Source organism: Hyperoodon ampullatus (genome assembly GCF_949752795.1).
Source record: "Hyperoodon ampullatus genome assembly, chromosome: 1".
NCBI lineage: Eukaryota > Metazoa > Chordata > Mammalia > Artiodactyla > Ziphiidae > Hyperoodon > Hyperoodon ampullatus.
This window is the reverse complement of record NC_136914.1, coordinates 38,309,570-38,329,075: the sequence shown is the minus strand read 5'-3', so window position 1 is coordinate 38,329,075 and position 19,506 is coordinate 38,309,570. Positions and strand designations below refer to the sequence as shown.

The 19,506-nt window shown below is 37.5% G+C and overlaps 1 protein-coding gene across 1 annotated transcript in view; it reads left to right on the top strand.

Moving 5' to 3' along the window:
• The window catches only part of CDS1 (CDP-diacylglycerol synthase 1), a gene marked incomplete at its 5' end in the record, with an annotated part of 69,208 nt that overhangs the window by 29,208 nt on the left and 20,494 nt on the right, over positions 1-19,506 (top strand). Inside the window, 4 exons of the mRNA XM_079714981.1 lie at positions 1,074-1,170; positions 6,373-6,470; positions 9,138-9,277; positions 19,029-19,087. Coding sequence (XP_079571107.1) covers positions 1,074-1,170; positions 6,373-6,470; positions 9,138-9,277; positions 19,029-19,087 — 394 coding nt within the window. The remainder of the gene's footprint in view (positions 1-1,073; positions 1,171-6,372; positions 6,471-9,137; positions 9,278-19,028; positions 19,088-19,506) is intronic.

Below are 19,506 nucleotides of genomic sequence, written 5' to 3'. Positions count from 1 at the left end.
ACAGTGCATATATGTTACTATACGTTGGGTCAAAATCTCTTGTGATATATTTTAAATGTTAGCATTTGAATTAATAGAAATCAGAAAATTATTTAAAAACTTTACTGTGAGTAAAATGAGTGTAGAATGAATAAACTCAGAGGGCAGCAGTTTTAGATTCAGAAAGCATCATGCTTCTATAGGTGTTGTTAGAACGATCTGAGGTGTTTCATACAGTGGCTGCTGACATTTCTTATGACGTAGCCACATAAAGAGTGAAAATATTTGTAAGGTACACTGGGGGTGAAGTGTGAGGCTCCTGCGGTGATGGGGGGCAGGCAGATGGGCTCCCCAGGCCCCTACTGACAGCAGAGGGTCGAGGAGGTCAAGTCTCAGTCTACCGGGGACCAGCCAGGTGTGCCTCAGGGAATCTGTGCTCTAAGCACCAGCAGAGGCCCAAGGGAAGAGAATACTTTTCTACGAAAGGCTCTGTCCCGCAGGAAAGCAGGCAGCACACGCTGAGCAACAGAAAGAACTGACCTTCCGTCTGGCCTTGCCCTCAATGACGGACCTCCCCACACCTTCCTCATTTCCCTGAAATTGCGGTGCTCTCCAGTTACAGTTCCGCATTGTCCTTTCTTTACTTTTTCTCACTGCAAGGCCATGCTCTCTGTTCTACACCACCTTAAAATCCATACTCTTTTTATCCACCACACGGAAGGACAGACGCCCTTTGGGAGGGCTGTGCACCTGGCTCCTCCTTCCCACCTGAGTGGCCCCGGGCGGAACGTGCGCACACCTGCGTTGGCCAGCTCACCTCCCAGCCTCGCGATTCATCCTCGTTCACATGGAGCAAAAACTAGTTTTTTTCTTCGGCTAACAGAATTTTTACATTTCCTTTAGCTCTCAGTGAGTGAGTGAATGCTATTGGTTTGTTTGGTTGGTTTGCGTTGTTGTTATTGTATTAGGTAAAGTATCGGGGATTCCTAAAATATAGTTAAGGGAAACCTGTAAGTCTGGCAACTCATTACTGAAACGACACACAAAAATTTAAGAACACGTTAATGCTAACTCTACAAATATTTCCTTTTTAGGTGGAAAAACTGGTGGATTCGTGGAATTCTTACTCTAACTATGATTTCATTGTTTTTCCTGATCATCTATATGGGATCCTTTATGCTGATGCTTCTTGTAAGTGTTTGCCCAAGTGTCTCTTGCGTTGTTTTTCAGCATTGATATTGAAGTAAGTTTGATCATGTCATGAAAAAGAAGGTGGTTCAAGACTTGACAGAGCAAATTTAGTTCCTTTAAGCATCTTCTGGTTCATGAAATGACCTGGACTGATCTTTTCCATTTGCAAATTGGCCTTTCAGTGTGTATCAAGTATACGTGATATTCAGTAGATACACAACTTTGTGTCAGACATTGCACCAAGCATTAGGTAGAACAGAAACACACACACCACACACGACTTCAACATATATGACTATTAGCTAGATCCCTGACTTCAGGGGACTCATTCTAATGGCAGAGACATGTAAGTAACCATATGAATAAACGGTGTGGTAAATGAGTGGAATAAACCCCATGATAGATCTTGTTGGAAGAGCACAGTAAAAAAATGACCTCATCCAGTCTGAGAGAGAGATGAGGGAAGACTTCCAGAGGAGGTGATGTGAAAGCTGAGTCATAAAGAAGCACTGGATGGGGGAGGGCATTCCAAGTTGGGGATATCAGGGGCAGGGGTGTAGTAAGGAGAGATTGTGGTCCGTTGGGGGGTTTGTGAGTTATACATGTGGAGAGTGTCTAGGGATGAGACTAGAGAGGCAAGCAAAAGCCATTCTGGGAGTTTGGGATTTTGTTGTATATGGGAAGCCCAACAAGTTATGAAGTCAGACACATTTTTTCAGCTTTTAATTCATTCATTTAACACATGCTTCAGGATGCCTGCTACATGCCAGGCAGTTCTGGGGAATGATGCAGTCATGCTGAGAAAAATGCACCTGTGTCTGCCCTCATGGAGCTTACTGTCTACATATTAAATAACTGATCAGATATGTAATCATAAACTGCAGTAAGCATTTGAAAAAAAGAATTGGATGCTATGAGAGCAAAGGGGGAAGCCAGGAGACTTTCCAGACTTTATCCAGTGCCCAGCATCTGCACTGCGATCTTGAAAGTTGAGTAGGATACACTGGGATGAAGGGGAGACCTTGGAGGAAGGATTTTCACAGCAAAGGATTCCCTGTGTATAAAAGCCTTTATATCTAAAGAAGTATGAAACACTTGAAGCCCAAAGTGATAGAAGTAAGAAGGAGAAATACATTGGTGACGAACATCACACATTTCCTGGGTGCTGAACATGGTTTAGCAGTGAACAGCGAGGGCCTGCTCTTGGGGATATGTACAGTGTCCCTCCTTTTTATTATTTGTCTTCATCCATCTCAGTTGTATTTATGATGTTTATGTTAAGGGAACATGGATGGATATACACACACTTGGTACTCAATTGATACTACCTTTATGTGTTTTAAGGTATTATTTACATTCACAACCCTGACTAGGTCATTTATATTTATATTTTGAGAAGTACACATTGTACCTAGTTTGCGTTTGCCTTATAATATCAGCACTCAAAAATGACGAATTCGGGCTTCCCTGGTGGCGCAGTGGTTGAGAGTCCGCCTCCCAATGCAGGGGACCTGGGTTCGTGCCCAGGTCCAGGAGGATCCCACATGCCACGGAGTGGCTGGGCCTGTGAGCCATGGCCGCTGAGCCTGCGCATCCGGAGCCTGTGCTCCGCAATGGGAGAGGCCACGACAGTGAGAGACCCACGTACCGCAAAACAAAACAAAACAAAACAAAAAAAAAACCTGACGAATTCAAGAGAGTTTTATTAAAAACTTACTTCTAGCAAATGATAGTTACTATTTTAAGATGGAACTCATACTCATATTCCTTAAAATAAAAGGAGTTTTTTTCCTCCAACCTTCTATTTATAGTGCTTTAATTGTTGCAGTCACAGCTTGGAATCACACTTTCTAAGTGATGGAGTTGCTAAAGCATATTTTGATTTAAAGGTAGATGTGAACATATAAAAGATATAAGAGGTTCCCCCACCCCTTCCTGGAACTCCTATAATAACTGTTTTAATTCACATTATTTAACTTATTTTTATTTTTTATTATTATTAATTTTTTTTTGCGGTACGCAGGCCTCTCACTGTTGTGGCCTCTCCTGTTGCGGAGCACAGGCTCTGGACGCGCAGGCTCAGCGGCCATGGCTCACGGGCCCAGCCACTCCGCGGCATGTGGGATCTTCCCGGACCGGGGCATGAACCCGTGTCCCCTGCATTGGCAGGCAGACTCTCAACCACTGCGCCACCAGGGAAGCCCTATTTAACTTATTTTTAAATAGTGCATTAGTTTTTTTTCCCATTGTGAGAGTCATAAAAGTATATTGAAATTACTTTGGAAAATAGATAATTTAAAAAAAATCATTCCAACCCTATCATCAACCACCACAACTCAATTAATACTGCCATTTGATGTATTTCCTTTCATCTTTTTTCTTTTAAAAACCATGATTGTAATTATAGTGTGACTAAAATTTTGTATCCTTTTTAAACTAAATATTGAATGTTTTGTGTTGCTCCATGGTCTTTATAGCCATCAGCTTTAATACCTTCATCTACTCAGTGAAATGTAGTACATCATAAGTTATTTAGAGCAGTGTGTTATTTTTAGACGTTCAGGTTATAGTCTGGTTTTTCTTTATTGTGAATAAAATTATCCTAAACATATTAGAATATAAAGCTTTTTCATATGCAGGATTATTTTCTTCAAATAGATTCCCAGAGTGAAAATAGGCACTTTTATTTGGATAACACATAGTTCCAGCTCAACATATCTAAATCTGAACTTCTGTTCTATCGCCAGCCATTCTGCATAACTCTATCTACTTTTCCAAGCCTTCCCTGGTGGTGTTCTGCGTTCCCCTCTCTCCCTTAGCTCCCCAGTTTCCTCAAGCACCAAATCCAGTCAGTTCTACCTCCTTGATGTCTCTCATTCCTTATACTCCACCGTCTTCTGGCACTTATCCATACTCATCTGGATGGTGGTATCTTGCCTGCCTTACTGTCTCTTCTCTTGCTGCTTCTCCAGTCAGTTCTTTCTACCTCTGTTATCCCCAGACATTCACGTCTGATCATGTCCTTTCATGATCGGCACCAACTCCTCTGTGCAGCCTTTCATGCTGTTTCCTGTGGCGCTGTGACCAGACTCATCTCTCTCTACTTCTCACCCCAGCTTTGTGTTCCAGCAGCTCTGGACTACTTGTAGTTCCCTTAACGTCCTCCTCCTCTCCTGTGTACATGACTCTGTACATCCTTCTCCTTCACCCCAACTGGGCCCATCCCCACCCTTACCACAGGTTTTTTGTCTGCCTGTGCTTATATCCATGTGGCTGTTTCCACATGGTATTGTAGTTGTGTGTGTTCTCCCTGAAAGACTATGCCTCTTTGAGAACAAAAACCCTGTATTATTTCTCTGAATCTTCAGTAACTAGCAGAGTAGGTATTTACATATCGATTGTTGTTTTTAATGCTCATAACACATTAATCGGGCCAACAGTGTCCTACCAATGAATTGCTGCCAGTATTGATGGCATGGCGTATCAGTTTCTGTGTGATCACCCAGTTCTTAGTCTATTATTTTGAGTTCCCTGTTTTCTATTTTCCCAGCAGTTCCATATTCTACTGGTAAGCTATAAGTGACAACCATATACATGTATGTGTGTGATATTAAAAATTCTTTTTTTCTTCTTTCAGTGAAACACCATATATAGTGCTAATGGTTGCTCTTGAACAAATGTATTCATAGAAGTAGCATCAGTTCATTTGATATTCTAAAAGCCCTTGGTTCTATAAATAGCATGACTTTGCCATTTTATCTTAACATCTAGCATTGTCCCCATTCTTGGATTATTATTGTTAAAAAAATGACTTGATGTTATACACAAAGGCTATTTGAAGGACAGTATTTAAATTTCCTCTTGTGTTTATAATATAACACATTTATGAGTTTTTCTTAAAAGAACTATTTGTAATAGTTTGGCATAATATTTTCTTACTGTATGGCTGAGGGGACACAACTACTTCTTTTAAGTATGTCATTGGACATGTACTAGGTATAGTGGGGAAAAATAGCTTAAGAATATCCTGGGCAGTAGGTTTGGGAAAGCTGATTTGTGGCGATCTCAAAAAGAAATCCCAAAGTATATTCTTTGGCAGACTTTGGTTAGCTCTTTCTGTAAAGGACCATATTGTTGTATTTTAGGCTTTAAGGAGCCACATATGTGTCTGTCATATAATCTTTGTTTTTTATTTTTAACTCTTTAAAAATATAAAATCCATTCTTAACTCCAGGGTTGTACAAAAACAAGCCCTTGGGTATATTCTCTAGAGGTTGAAAAAGTTAGTCTGCTATATTCACAAAGGTTTGAATCTCTTAGTTTATGGTGATGAGTGATCAGCTTGCCATTTGCTCTTTGAGTCTTGGAATTGTCTTAAGCCAAACATTGGATATGATGCTGCAGTCTCAGAAATTACCTTCACCCAGATTGGTGGATTTAGCAGTTTGAAGGACAGCTACATAGACCATCAAAAAGGGATTCTTGAATATAAACCGATTTACTAGGCATGTGTATTGGACACTATGCAGACAGAACTGCATGGACTCACTTGACTGGCCAGCGGGGCTGCAGATGTAGAAGGCTGCTTATAATTTGTCAAGGAAGCACTGCTTGGGTTGATCAGAGATGTGTGTAGCTGGCTATGGGAGAGTTGGCATGGAGGGAAGAATGAAAAGCTCATGCCCAAACCCCTGGGTGACTGGGTAAAGATATTTTAGCTATTTGTCCTGATAGTATCTTTATCCTTCGCAAGACTACCAGGTTGTATGGTTAAAAATATATACAAGCAAACTTTCACTTATGATCATTTTCCTAGGATGACTCAAGAAACAAATGGACAGAAAGACCATCCATCTTGAGATGGACAACCACAAGAAATGAAGCAGTAATGAGGGATAAAGCCTAGTCAGCTGTGTTCCCAATCAGACTATACCCCTCAAACTCTAAACTACAATGCCACCTCCTACCCTGGGAAGGATCTCTCAAACTTTTTGACTAAAACATTGTTTTGCTTTCCTCTTTGGGATATCACTTGATTATAGAGAAGTTGAATATTGAATTCTTGCTGCTGATATTTAGACTAACTAAAAGTGGGTAGGCTGGAGATTTTTAAAATACATGTGACAACAAGCTACTTATTAAATAACTAACCATAAATGTAAATATTGAGAAATGTATGTTAATGTTTTCTCTTGGTTTCAGGTTCTAGGCATCCAAGTGAAATGCTTCCATGAAATTATCACTATAGGTTACAGAGTCTATCATTCTTATGACCTACCTTGGTTTAGAACACTAAGCTGGTAAGTGACTTAAAACTGTTTCAGATATGAAAATCTGATTCTTTTCTAAAGTTTGTAAGGAAGTATCCTGATCAATCAGTATCTACACGGTTGACCTTATAGATTGATTTTAAAGAAATATAAATTAAAAGAATGAAATTGAATTTTGAGAGAAGGAAATTACCCTTAACTCTCCCATTTCAACACAACTATTTTCATATCTCATCTTTCACTCTTTGTAGAGATACCTGATTTAAATTGAATATAAACACTATTCTTGTGCTCTTTTTAAAAACCTCAGCATTATATTCGACACATTTTTATATCCTTTATAATTACAATTTTTTTTTTTTTTTTTTTTTTTTTTTTTTTGCGGTACGCGGGCCTCTCACTGCTGTGGCCTCTCCCGTTGCGGAGCACAGGCTCCGGAGGCGCAGGCTCAGCGGCCAAGGCTCACGGGCCCAGCCGCTCCGCGGCACGTGGGATCCTCCCGGACCGGGGCACGAACCCACGTCCCCCGCATCGGCGGGCGGACTCTCAACCACTGCGCCACCAGGGAAGCCCTATAATTACAATTTTAACAGAAAGTTTCATTTTGTAAAATGTTATGAATATGTGTAATCTTTTGCCTTATTTCCCCTCAGTTGATATGAGACCACACACAAAATTTGATATTTCTACAAAGACTTGAAGATGAGATATGAAAATAGTTATGGGTTTTTTTGTTTTGTTTTGTCTGTTTTGGTCTTTTTTTTTTTTGAGTGATCAGTGGTTTATTCAGGACAGGAAAGCCCAAGCTGAATGTCTGTCTCCCTCCTCCCCTCCCATCCCCACCCCTGCAGGCTGGCCCACCTTCTCCAAAGCCCCCATAGGCCCCAGGATGCCGGCAGGGGGCAGGGGGCAGGGCAGTGAGAGGAGGGATGACCTCACCTTTGCTGCTTCTGGTTTGGTCTCCTCCAGGCCCTGGGCCCTGTGACATGCAACAAGGAGGGTAGTCAGAGGGAAGAGGAAGACTCTGGGGTCAGTGCGTAAGACACCCTGCTAAATATTTCAAGGCAGTTACCAGCCTCTGAAATATTGTATATGTACAAATGCATGTAAAATTACTGCATAAAAATCACCAAATAATTTTAATATTTAAAGCTTTATATATTTTTAAAACTTTCTAGGTTTCTTAGTTATCAGGACCTTGAACATGAAACATGATAATATGATAGTTCATAATTAACCTAACAGGCCATGTCTTTGAATATAGTTGTTTGATTAGTATCAGCCAGAGGGGCCAGTATCTTATAACAAACGAATCACTTTTTGGGTTTATGGTAGTTGAAAACAGTTTCTTGGTTTTGTTAACACTTAATTTTTCCTTCTGGAAAGTTTCTTCATGAGTGGCAGTGTGTACAGGGAGTGTTAGGTAGATTAAGTAGTCGGAGAGTAATTAAAAGCTAAACCGTGCAGGATTGATTTTAAGTGTAGGGGGAAGAAAAAGGTAGGTCAAGATGGGCTCCAGTGATTGTAGAGGCTTCTTGGAGAAGGTGAGAGAGAAACTGTTACTTGAAATAAAGACAGGCTTTGGCTAGAGAAGAGTGTTCTGGGTTGGGGAAGCATCACCCATCAGGTTTCAGATGTGGGACAGAAGAGGCATGTGCCACAGATGGTGAGATCTTCCTGGCCCTCCTGAGCAGAAGGTGTATATTTATTAGGGAGTAGTGGCCAAAAAGTTGGATTGGTGGCTGGAGTAGGCTGTGACAGCCTTACAGAGGCGACACAGTTTCCATTGTAGGAGAGAGAAAAATGGTAATACAGCTGATAAAAATTAAAATACTTCCCTTTGGGAGCAGTGGGGTGTAATTCCATTCATGAGAACCAGAGGGAAACCACCCCTTTCGTCTTCTGCTGCCCTCCTGGTTGCCTAGGACTCTGCCCTTCTAAGGAGGAGTCCAGGAGGAACCCTAAGGCAGTGTTTCTCAGCCTTTTGTTCTGGCTCACACATGCTCCCATCAGCAAAATCTCATGGGTTCAGCTTCTCCCTGAGGACAAAGATATACCAGAACTGGGAGAAAGGACAGGCCATTTATCAAGTTTTTAAAGTTTTTCCCAGAGATTTTTGCCTGCTGCTAGCTCCGTTCCCCACAGCTACCCTTTTTGAGTCACTGTTCAACTAGAGTGCATCTGGAGCATTGAGAAGAGGGGGCAAGACCCCAGTGTGTGCAGGGCAGGAGGGTGGAGGTTAGAGGTCAAATTACCTCTACTTTCTTTTCCTGTTGATCTTCCCTAGGGCAGGTGGGAATTTGGCTTAGGATCTTTACAAAACATTAGACCTGTGAGTAGCTGGGAGTGAATTTTCATTATAAACTTAATGCTGTGTGTGTGTGTGTCTGAGAGTGTATGAGAGAGAGTGAGTGTATGTCTAGTATTTTCTACATTGTTTCCTAATTATCTGTCTCTGGCATTTAGATATTGAGCTAAATAAAGGCATGAACTATTCAGTAAATTTTTGTTGACTGATAAGTTTGAAATTAAGTTTAAAACAGGAAAAAAAAGCATTTTGGTGGAATATATCATGAACTGGTCTTCTCGACTTGGTTTTGAACTTTGTGTCATCATCAAACTGTAGAAAATAGTTTTGTTGAGTTTGAGGGGAAAAAAATTTCAAATCTAAAGAAGCTAATTGTTTTAATATTATAGGTACTTTCTACTATGTGTAAACTACTTTTTCTATGGAGAGACTGTAGCTGATTATTTTGCTACATTTGTTCAAAGAGAAGAGCAACTTCAGTTCCTCATTCGCTACCACAGATTTATATCATTTGCCCTCTATCTGGCAGGTAAGTTAAGGAAAAAAGTCTTTATTGATATGTAGCCAATATATGTTACATGCTTATATTTATTTGTTATTTAAATTTATAACATCCTTTATTTGTTACATTTTAATCCAGCTTCTCTTTGTAAAATGTCTCATATGTAAAGCTATTTCTTTCATCACAGTCTTAAGCACTAGTCACTCTGTAATGGTGGTTTAAAAAAAAGTACTTGCTTAATAGTCACTCCATATATTTGAAAATTTTCTTCACAAATTATATTAAAGGCACTTTTAAATATATGGGTTATTTATCAAGTATAATTTATAAAGAAACATTCACATATGTATTGCTTTATTTGTTCCTAGGAAATAGAGTTTTCAGGTAGAATTATTCAGGGTACTTAGTTTTCCAGACATGGTTTATTATATATTCATTTATATATATATATATATATAATATACATATTTGTTTATATTAGGCTATGCCACATGTTTTTATGATTTTAGATTAAGAATCAGATATTTAGGATAACATTAGAATTAATAGATTTTTTTCCAATAAAGTTTACCAATCATAAAAGAAATTTCTAAGAAATTGATTTAGATATGTACTGTTTAAAAATCAGATTGCCAGTATGAATCCTGGTTCCACCATTTACTAGCTGAATAAACCTTGGGAAATTTAATTAATTTACCTGTGCCTCAGTTTCTTTGTCAAGCACTTAGAACAGTACCTGGTACTATTTAAGTATTTATCATTATCATTATTTCCACTTTTAAAGGAGGAAATGAAATTTATTTGTGAGTTTTCACTTTAGCTTTTAATAGTCACTGTTTTAGCTGTTAGGAGTTTCTCATAAATAAATTCTTCTCCAGTTAATACAATTTTGGAAACTGAATACAATATGGATGACTTCCATTTCTCATTAAACAAAAAAATATACAGAGTATGTGGGGAAGAATGTCCAGTCCTTTAAAAGTATGTCATTTATATTCAGTAATTATGATCTTTTTCATGGTGTTCAATTTTAATAAACACCCCTGCAGGTCTTGGTCTCTATTTTATTTCTGATTCTAGGAAGCCAGAGAATGAAATACAATCTGAAATGATACTGGTAATTTTCAGAGAATCATTTTTGGGGCAGGGGAACCTACATTTTCCAAAGAAATTTCCTATTTTACTTTCAGGTTTTTTGTTAAGTCCAGTTTTCTCAGTCCATTACTTAATTTTTTTAAATTATAAATGATATGTCTAAAATACATTCTTGGAAATAGATATTGAATGTAGATATCTCCATTTTTGGAAATACATATTGAAAAGTATTTGTTCTTTCAAGGGCAAAAGAAGTTATTCATTCTAAGGTAGTTATTTCATTTTAAATTCTCATCAGTTTAGAAGAATCATGATTATTAGAGAGATTAATTATGACTGCTAACAGCTAAAATTTTGGAGAATAATATGCTTGACTCTGATTTTATGTTCATTAAACCTCATCTGTGACTTTTTTTTCATGGTAGAAAGAAATTTTGCATAGTTTCTCTTATCAAACAAACACGTTTGATTCATTTTGTTAAATGTAAAGTAAATTCTGGGATGGATTCTTTACTATTACAGGAGAGAAGCATACTGTACCTTCTTAGTCTATATTTTTACTGGCAAGACTTCTTATTAGCAAGAAAACTGTCTGTAATAACAATAACTTTATTTCGTATATAATTATTCTTATAATTACTTAATAGTAAAGTTGTGATTAATTAAAATATAAATCATTAACATATGTCCATTAGTTAAAAAATCTGATAATGTCAAAAGAATCTGCTAATGTTATTGTTAATGTAAACAATAACCCTGCACCCCAACACTTGCAGATTGTTTTCATTTTTCTAAGTAATATGCCTATTTCTTAATTTATTTAGGCATTATCTATTGACTTCCTGTAATAACCTCTCCCTTTTCCATACTCAGTTTTTTATTGTCATTATTTATATTATTAAATAGGTACCTAAAGTATCACTTCCTATAGAGCCAAATAGTATCTTTGATTACATTTCCATTCTTTTACAACTTTTTGTTTTTCCTGCCCTTAATAGCTGCTCTTTACCTTTTCTTTTCCACCTTCATAAATTTCTGTGTAGGAATCCTTAATTTTCCTTTTGAGTCTGTCCCATGTCTGTTGGTCATTTTTTCAGATGTTCACAGAAATCAGAGAGTTGATTAGTTCCCGTTTTTCCTGGTGACCTTTATCCCAGGGATGTCTGGGCTCCTGTTCCTGTTTGGACTGGCTGCTTGTAGGCCTGCTGTCAGCTGTCCCCTCATGATTTGGCTTTTCCTGTGTCTTCCAATTTCTAGGATAACACCCTCATTCTGCTGCAGCATAGCCTCTAATAGTTTCCTATGAAATGTGCTTAGAAGGTAAATGTTTTATGTTCATACATTTCTAATAATATCTTTGTTCTGTTCTCACAATTGACTGCTTTGGCTAGGGTTCCACTTACTAGTAGTAGACTGGTACTTAGTCCTCTAGTTTAGAAGCCCAAGCCTTAACCTAGCCTTCCAGTGAGCTTTCCTGTTCAGTTTTCTCTAGAAAATACTTCTACTTGTCCCTGATTTCTCAGATCTGCTGAAAGTCATCCAGTTGGTTTACCAGCTTCCAAATTTTGTAGCCATTTTTCTTCTTTTTTTCCTTGACATTTCTTCAATTCTCTTTGCTCTGTAGGTTTTTGCCTTAATCTCTTCTAACATAATTTAGTGGGCTACCAGGACGGAAGAGAAAGAAATGTAATACATGAACAATTTAAAAACAGAAATCCTTGATTAGTATTTTATTGTTCCCTTGGCTTAAAACAACAGCTAATTTTTTTCTCCTGGTCCTGTGGATTGACTGGGCTTCACTGGGCAGTTCTAACTTAGGGCCTCCCCTCCAGTTGCAGTTAGATGGCGATAGTGCTGGTCATATGTGTCCTAAGTGGGCTAGACGTCCATGGTGGCTCACTCTCACGGGCACGGTTAGTGCTGGCTGGTGACCCGGGCACCCGAGTGTGGGCTCTCCATGGAGCTTGGCTCTCTCAGCACCATGCCTGAGTTCTGAATAGGGAGGGTGCTAAAAGCCAAGCATCTCAAGAGTCCTTACCTAGGTTGGTTTTTTAAAACTAGTTTTTAAAAATGAAAACATAATACGTTCCCACAGTAAAAATTCGGGCTGAAAAGGAGTATTCCGTGATATCTCCCTCCCCGCTCAGATCCTTACTTACTCTTTCCAGGGGCTTCCTACCACTATTCAGACATTATTTGAGTATTCAAGCTTATATGTTTATATCCTCCTTCCCTCATTTTTGTACACAAATGAGAGCAGACCATCCTGCACCTGTTTTTCCCACTTAATATAGCTTATTTGTGGTTTTATATTGGCACATCTAAACTTATCTCACTTTTTCCATATCTGCAGTTACAGCTGATGTGCATACAGCAAAATCTGATGGGTAGCATGTCAGAAAATAAGGCAACTACTATTTCCTTGCTTTGCATTTGCTCTAACTTATACTTGAAAATAACTTCTCAATTGAGGGGGTAAAGACAATGTAATTTATTTTCTTTCTTGTTTCTTTTTATAACATTGTATACATGATAGCCTCCCAACCAACCCTTTTCAGTCATTGTTTCTTCATTCCCTAAAATTTCTGACTCTACTTTTATAAAGCAAAATCAGTATTTCTTCTTTTTTCTAACTGATTTCCACCATGGACATAGCTTACCACTTGCTTTTTTATAGAATCATGGAAGCTTATTGAAATTCATCAGTGTTGTTCCTTCAACAAACATTTGAGTGCTTTCCAAGTGCCAGTACTGTACATGGTGTTGAGGATACAAAGGGAAATAGGCTGGTAGCATGCCTTCCAGGGTCTTGCAACTGCTGAGACACATGTCCCCTAGTTCATTGCTGGAATGTGAACAAGGACCTCTAAGAGCATAAAGAAGGGGAAGGAGGGCCTTGCTTTGCTGGGGTGGGAAGGCCATAGAACACCTTGAAGAAGAGATGACAGGTGTCGTGAGAAGCAAAGAACAATCAGGTGTTTGCCAGGTGGACAGAAGGAAAGGGCATTCCAGGAGGAGGGAACAGCTGTACAGTCTTGAGAACGAAAGAGGGTGGCATGTTCGGGACCAGTGAGAGTCAGTGAAGGTTGCAGAGGTAAGCAGGAGCCCCGTCTTGAGAAGCTTTGTGTATTGTGGGAAGAGTTTGGGCTTTATTCCAGGAAAATCACTGGAGGATTTTAAGCTAAGAGATGATATAACCAGATCTGTAATTAAATGAAGGATGAGTTGGGTAGCTTTAATAGGGTGACAAGATAGGAACCTGTTGCTCTAATTCATACTAAATATAATGTAGGCTTGGCCTGAGGTTTATATTTAACACTAAGTAGGTTATAAATTTTAAAAAATTATGGGACTTCCCTGGTGGTCCAGTGGTTAAGACTCCAAGCTCCCACTGCAGGGCGCGGGTGTTCAATCCCTGGTTGGGGAACTAAGATCCCACATGCTGCATGGCACCGCCAAAAAATTAAAAAAAAAAAAATTAAAATACTGTGGGCTGAACTTAGAAACCAACTGCTATTTATGATAGTCTATGAAAAATTGCTTTTGTATCCCAAATTATTGGCTTGAAATGTACTTTTTGTTGAGATAATTATGTATTTCCATGTAGTTTTAAGAAATAATAGAGAATCCCTTATGCACTTTGCCTAGTTTCCACCAATGGTAATATTTTGAAAAATTACAGTGTAAGATAACACCAGGATATTGACATTATTACAGTCTTACAAATTTTTTTTTTTTTTTTTTCCTTTTTTGCGGTACACGGGCCTCTCACTGCTGTGGCCTCTCCGTTGCGGAGCACAGGCTCCAGACACGCAGGCTCAGCGGCCATGGCTCACGGGCCCAGCCTCTCCGTGGCATGTGGGATCTTCCCGGAGCGGGGCATTAACCGCGTCCCCTGCATCGGCAGGCAGACTCTCAACCACTGCGCCACCAGGGAAGCCCCTTACGAATGTATTTTTAAAGCAAAACTTTTTTTTTTTTTTTAAAGTATAGTTGATTTACAGTGTTGTGTTAGTTTCTGGTGTACATCAAAGTGATTCATATATAAATTCTTTTTCATGTTCTTTTCCATTTTGGTTTGTTACAGAGTATTGAATATAGTTCCTGTGTTATACAGTTGGCCCTTGTTGTTTATCTATTTTATATATATTTTATAGATTGCATCTGCTAACCCCCAAATCCTAATTTATCCCTTCCCCACCCCTTTTCCCCTTTGGTAACTGTAAGTTTGTTTTTTATGTCTGTGAGTCTGTTTCTGTAAAACACAACTTTGTAGTAAGCTAGGAGCTGCTGGGATAAGAGATGAAACTTCCAATATAAATTATTCATAGTATTCTATATCTGTTATCATTTTACACGTGTCCTAAATATGGTCCTGTTAAACGACCATAAGCACTCACTTTGTGTTTCTCTTGTTTTTTTAATTTCCAGTGCCTAGCACAGGGTCTGGCATTTAGGTTCCCAATACACATTTACTAGATGAATGATCAAGAGGCTGAGAACATGCACGTCCACACACAGTGCTTTTTAGAGAGATTTTTTTTCAGCATCAGTGTTTTGGTTGCTGGGTCTTGAGGCCTTACTGGTGATTCTTGAAGTGATTAGCAACGTTCATGAGCTTAGTCTAGCAAATGAAGGTAGACTTTAAAACAGGAGTGAGGAAATAGAAAGTGTGCTCTGTTGAGATATTTGTACCTTTCTCTCAAATTATGCTGATAAAAATCTCTGGAATTCTTCTCGTTAAACAGCATTCCAAGGGTCCTGTCCAAATTTTAGTTCTGCAGTGGTCAAATCACTTTTATAGGTCTTAGCAGATTTAAAAAGCAGAGACAACACAAGCTCTTTCATTGAAGTTGAATTTTATTAAAATAAAATGTATATATATCCAGGTCTGACCCACTCACCAAGGCCCACCACATTAAATGACTTGTTTAATATTATACCAGATGACTCACTGACTAGGACCTGGAAGTCATTCTGACACTTAGATAATTTTGTTGTAAAATGAATTTGAGTGATAGCAAAAAGAAAATTATAGGAACAACATTTTCTCTAGAGTCTGGATATATTTTAAAAAGATCTTGGTGCCTTGGATTTGGGGCTCTTTAGAAACCAGAGCAACTATGTGATTACATGTCTAGTAATGATGGGGTGAATAAGCTTAAGATGTTGGACCCTTAATATCATCACCTTAAGATCTCTTTATCCAACCAGTGATAGGCATATTAAAGGCGTATTAAGTTTAGTGGTTTGTGTTTTGTTTTGTTTTGTTTTTGCTTGTATTTGTGCATGGCTAACTGTTTTGACTTCTTTTTAAAAACCCTTAAGGGTAAGTTATGACTTGAATATAATACTTTGAATTCAAGAAAAATCAATGGACATATAAGATGAAATTATAGCTAAAATTAATGCATGATTAAGAATTTTTTTCCAAATATCCTGAATATCTTTTATCTCAAAGTATGTTGATGAAATCTTTGAAAGATGTCACAAACAACTGTTCATAAAGGACTGTATCTTCAGAACCACTTACAGTTTTTAAATTAAGATGATTAGAATCTATACACGTCAGTCTTGTTCTATACCTTAAACTCACCATGCAGATTAAGAGAAAACTTTTCTCTATTTTAGCTAATATAATGGTTGGTTTGTGTGAATTTCTACAGTGCATGTTCAAACTTTTTTAAAACAACTCAGTTGTATTCTAGTGGCTGAATATGGGCACACATAATGCAGTGTGCTTCTGAATTTGTTGAACATGATGTTTGAAATGTTTTGGAGTTTGATTAGTTAGGGAAGTGTAATGAAAAATACAGCCATGTGAAAGAGTAAAGGATGAGTCAGTAAGCTCCAGTATTTAATCCTGGGTCCATCTTAGTTTGTTTTTTGAGTTAAGGAATGCATGTGTTTACTGAATTGGTTAATCACCAATAAGAAATTTTTAAAATAACTTGATTATTTCTTTATATTTTCCTGTCTCTTCAACTAGATTATGAGCTCCTTGAGTGGAATGAATGTCTTATCCATTTTTTTGTATCTTGTGTCTGGTGCATCTGAAGTGCTCCATAAATATTTTTTGATTGTCCATTTTTTTCGGAAATTTCCTCTATCCTATCTTTTGGACTTTTCAATGCCTTTTTTTTCCCTTCACTTCTCCTGACAGCTTTAGAAATCTCATCTCATTCTTTTTTGTTCTTTTTGAATATAATTGTCTGTAATCTATTGGGTAACTGGCTCTCCCTAACCACCTGGGAACTCCTTGATACTGGGCAACAGGATATACACATCATTGCATGGACAGCACAGTGCTGTTTATATAAATGGTGATCACTAAGCGTAACTAAACATAATTATATATCAAGAACTGTATGTTAGGAAACTTTTTCAATGAATACTTTTGTTTACAATACTGTAACAAATCCTATGATTTTAATTAGAAATATAACCGTACAAATGTTCTTTGTTAATTGGGGAAAAAGTAAAACTACGGATCTAAATGTATATAAAGTTATCCTTTCCAGAGGTTTATTGAAATATAGCATGTATGTATTTTTACACGGTTAAACAAAATATACACATAGCTAGATGGTTGTGAATGAAAAAGTAAACTTATGTTTCTTTTTTGGATTCTTTTTCTTTGAAAATAATACTTAACCTTAGATATGCTAGGAAAACACTTTACATCCTCTTCTTCCACATTCAGAGAATTGTATTATTTTAATGTTTCTAGGAGTCAGATAATTATATCCTTTATTAGAGCACCCTAAACAGCTGCATTGCTACTGGTTGATTTAACAGTGAAATTGGATCAGGTAAAAGTGAGTTCCCAAGACTGTCCTGGATAAAAATCATCATTAGGAAAGTATTGAATAAGTCTGCTGGTAATTTTATTTGAAGAAGTGCTTAAGGGTGAATGGTATTATATAATTTCAAGAAAGAGACAAACCAAACGTGTTGTACTAGTATTTGTGAAGAGGTAATTCATAGTTAATGATGTTGAGAGGTTCCCGAGGCTGTGCTGGGAGAGCCAGAGAGGTCCGTTTGGACAGAAGGGGAGGTTCCAGAGGCATCTGTCTTGCCTCTGCTTTGCTTTTACCCCATTAGCCTTTGAACCAAGTCCAATCTACATTCACCTTTAACCATGGACCAATGGCATAAAGCAGCATAGAAATTTCATTATTCCTTAAGCCAAAAAATAAATCTACCTGCTGTTGAAGAGAAATTTAAAAGCAATGATTTTTAAAAAGGTCTTTTATGCTACTGGTGATTTCAGTGCCATGAATTCCATGTTTTAATCTCCCCCTGCCCCACCTTGCTTCCTTTCTTTTTCTCAAGAAAGTGACATATGGCTGTCAGTTTGCCTCTACTCAGAGAATGTTTCCATATTTCTTTTGCAGTTCAATCAGTTAGATTCTATAGGTGACAAATAGGAGGTGAGGTAGGATCTGGGAGCCAGTGTGCATTCTCTTCCTTTATCATCATCCTTTACACTGACATTACAAATCGGTCATCAAAAAATAGCTGCCAGCAGCTGCTGTTTGATTCTTCGCTCTGGTCAGAGTAGTATCAACCTTGCTTACTCTAGTGGGTAGAATTGCCTTGGTAAGTATAACTTAGATATACAAAGTCTAGTACTTATTTCATATGGGATAGATTAGGGGACAGTTCGTTTTCTATCTTAGAGAACTCTCTAAAGATATTGCAGAATAGAATGCATGGGTAGCTGTTTAGCTGAAATTAAACTTGGCTTATGCATTTCCAGTATCTACTTCTGTAAAAAAATAATTTAGAACTTTACTGATATATTGGGCAAAAAGTGCTTCATATTGCCTCCCATTATTTAGTATATAATTATTAGATTTCATTTCATTAGGTAGAATTTTTATTTAGTAAAATTTTATGGTAATAAATTTGTAGGATATAAACAGAAACACAAATACTGTTTGTACATCATGAAATTATTAAGAGTATTATGTTTTACTGTAATTATTATAACATGGGTCTGAGAAATTTCAAATCACTCTTAACCTGAATCTTGCTGATGATAGTTTATGGAACCACGAGACTCTTGAGAGTTATTAGGATCTAAGGGTTTAACTCTTTTCTAGCCCCGTGATCCCCAGTAAATTAATGAAGTCCTTTGTGTATTTTTCTTCATCTGTAAATTGGAGATGATAATAGGTACCTACATCATAGGAAGGTTGGAAGGGTTAAATGAGTTAATGCTTATCAAATGCTTAGACAAGAGCCTGGAAAATAGTAAGTGTTCAGTAGATGTCAGCTGCCATAATAATTATTATTAATTTTTATATTATATAGAGATTGAAACATTTTACACAGACATTTGATGGATTGACTAGCAAATAAATTTTAGTGAACTGAAATTCAGGATCTGTTTTTCCATGTCCACACATTAGCAAGGGATTAATTCACTTAATTAATGCAGGAGATGTTTATTGAATTTATGCCTGGACTATATTAGGAATTTTGGAGAATACAGGATCATTTCCCTCAAGAAACTTTTACTTAAAATGCTTAATAGAAGAGCAGGAGAGAGAGTGTATGAGTGAGTAGCTAAATTATAGCTAGGTGTGGTATAGAAATTTGGCTTATATGAGCTCAGTGAATCTTAAACTTTGTAACAAATTATATACAACAAGCCATGTTTTTTGTTCTTGAACAGGTTTCTGCATGTTTGTGCTGAGCTTGGTGAAGAAACATTATCGTCTGCAGTTTTATATGGTGTGTATTAACCATTATTCTGTAGTCACTATATGTAATAAAAACCTTCACCTTTATTTTTTTCTGTAGTGAGAAGATATAATCTAATCTGCTAGTTGCCTAAATGTGAGGGATATTTGAATTTTGGATTACTATTATATATAAAAAGTTGAAGTTGAAAATTTTTTGAGGATTTAAAAATTTTAACTGTTTCCAAAGTTTTCCTAAAAACTTTTTCTTTGAATATTTTCAAAGGCTATAAAATTAAATTCAAGTATTTGGGCTCCCTAAATTTGTAGAAATTTGAAGTGTTTCCACAGTCTCCTGAACAGTTAGTAAGTCTTGGAAACATCTACCATCTTTTTGTATGGAAAGTAGCTATGTTTACTTGCTCTTAGCCTGGGCATAAGGGGAACAGAGCTTACATTTTCTTTGCAGCT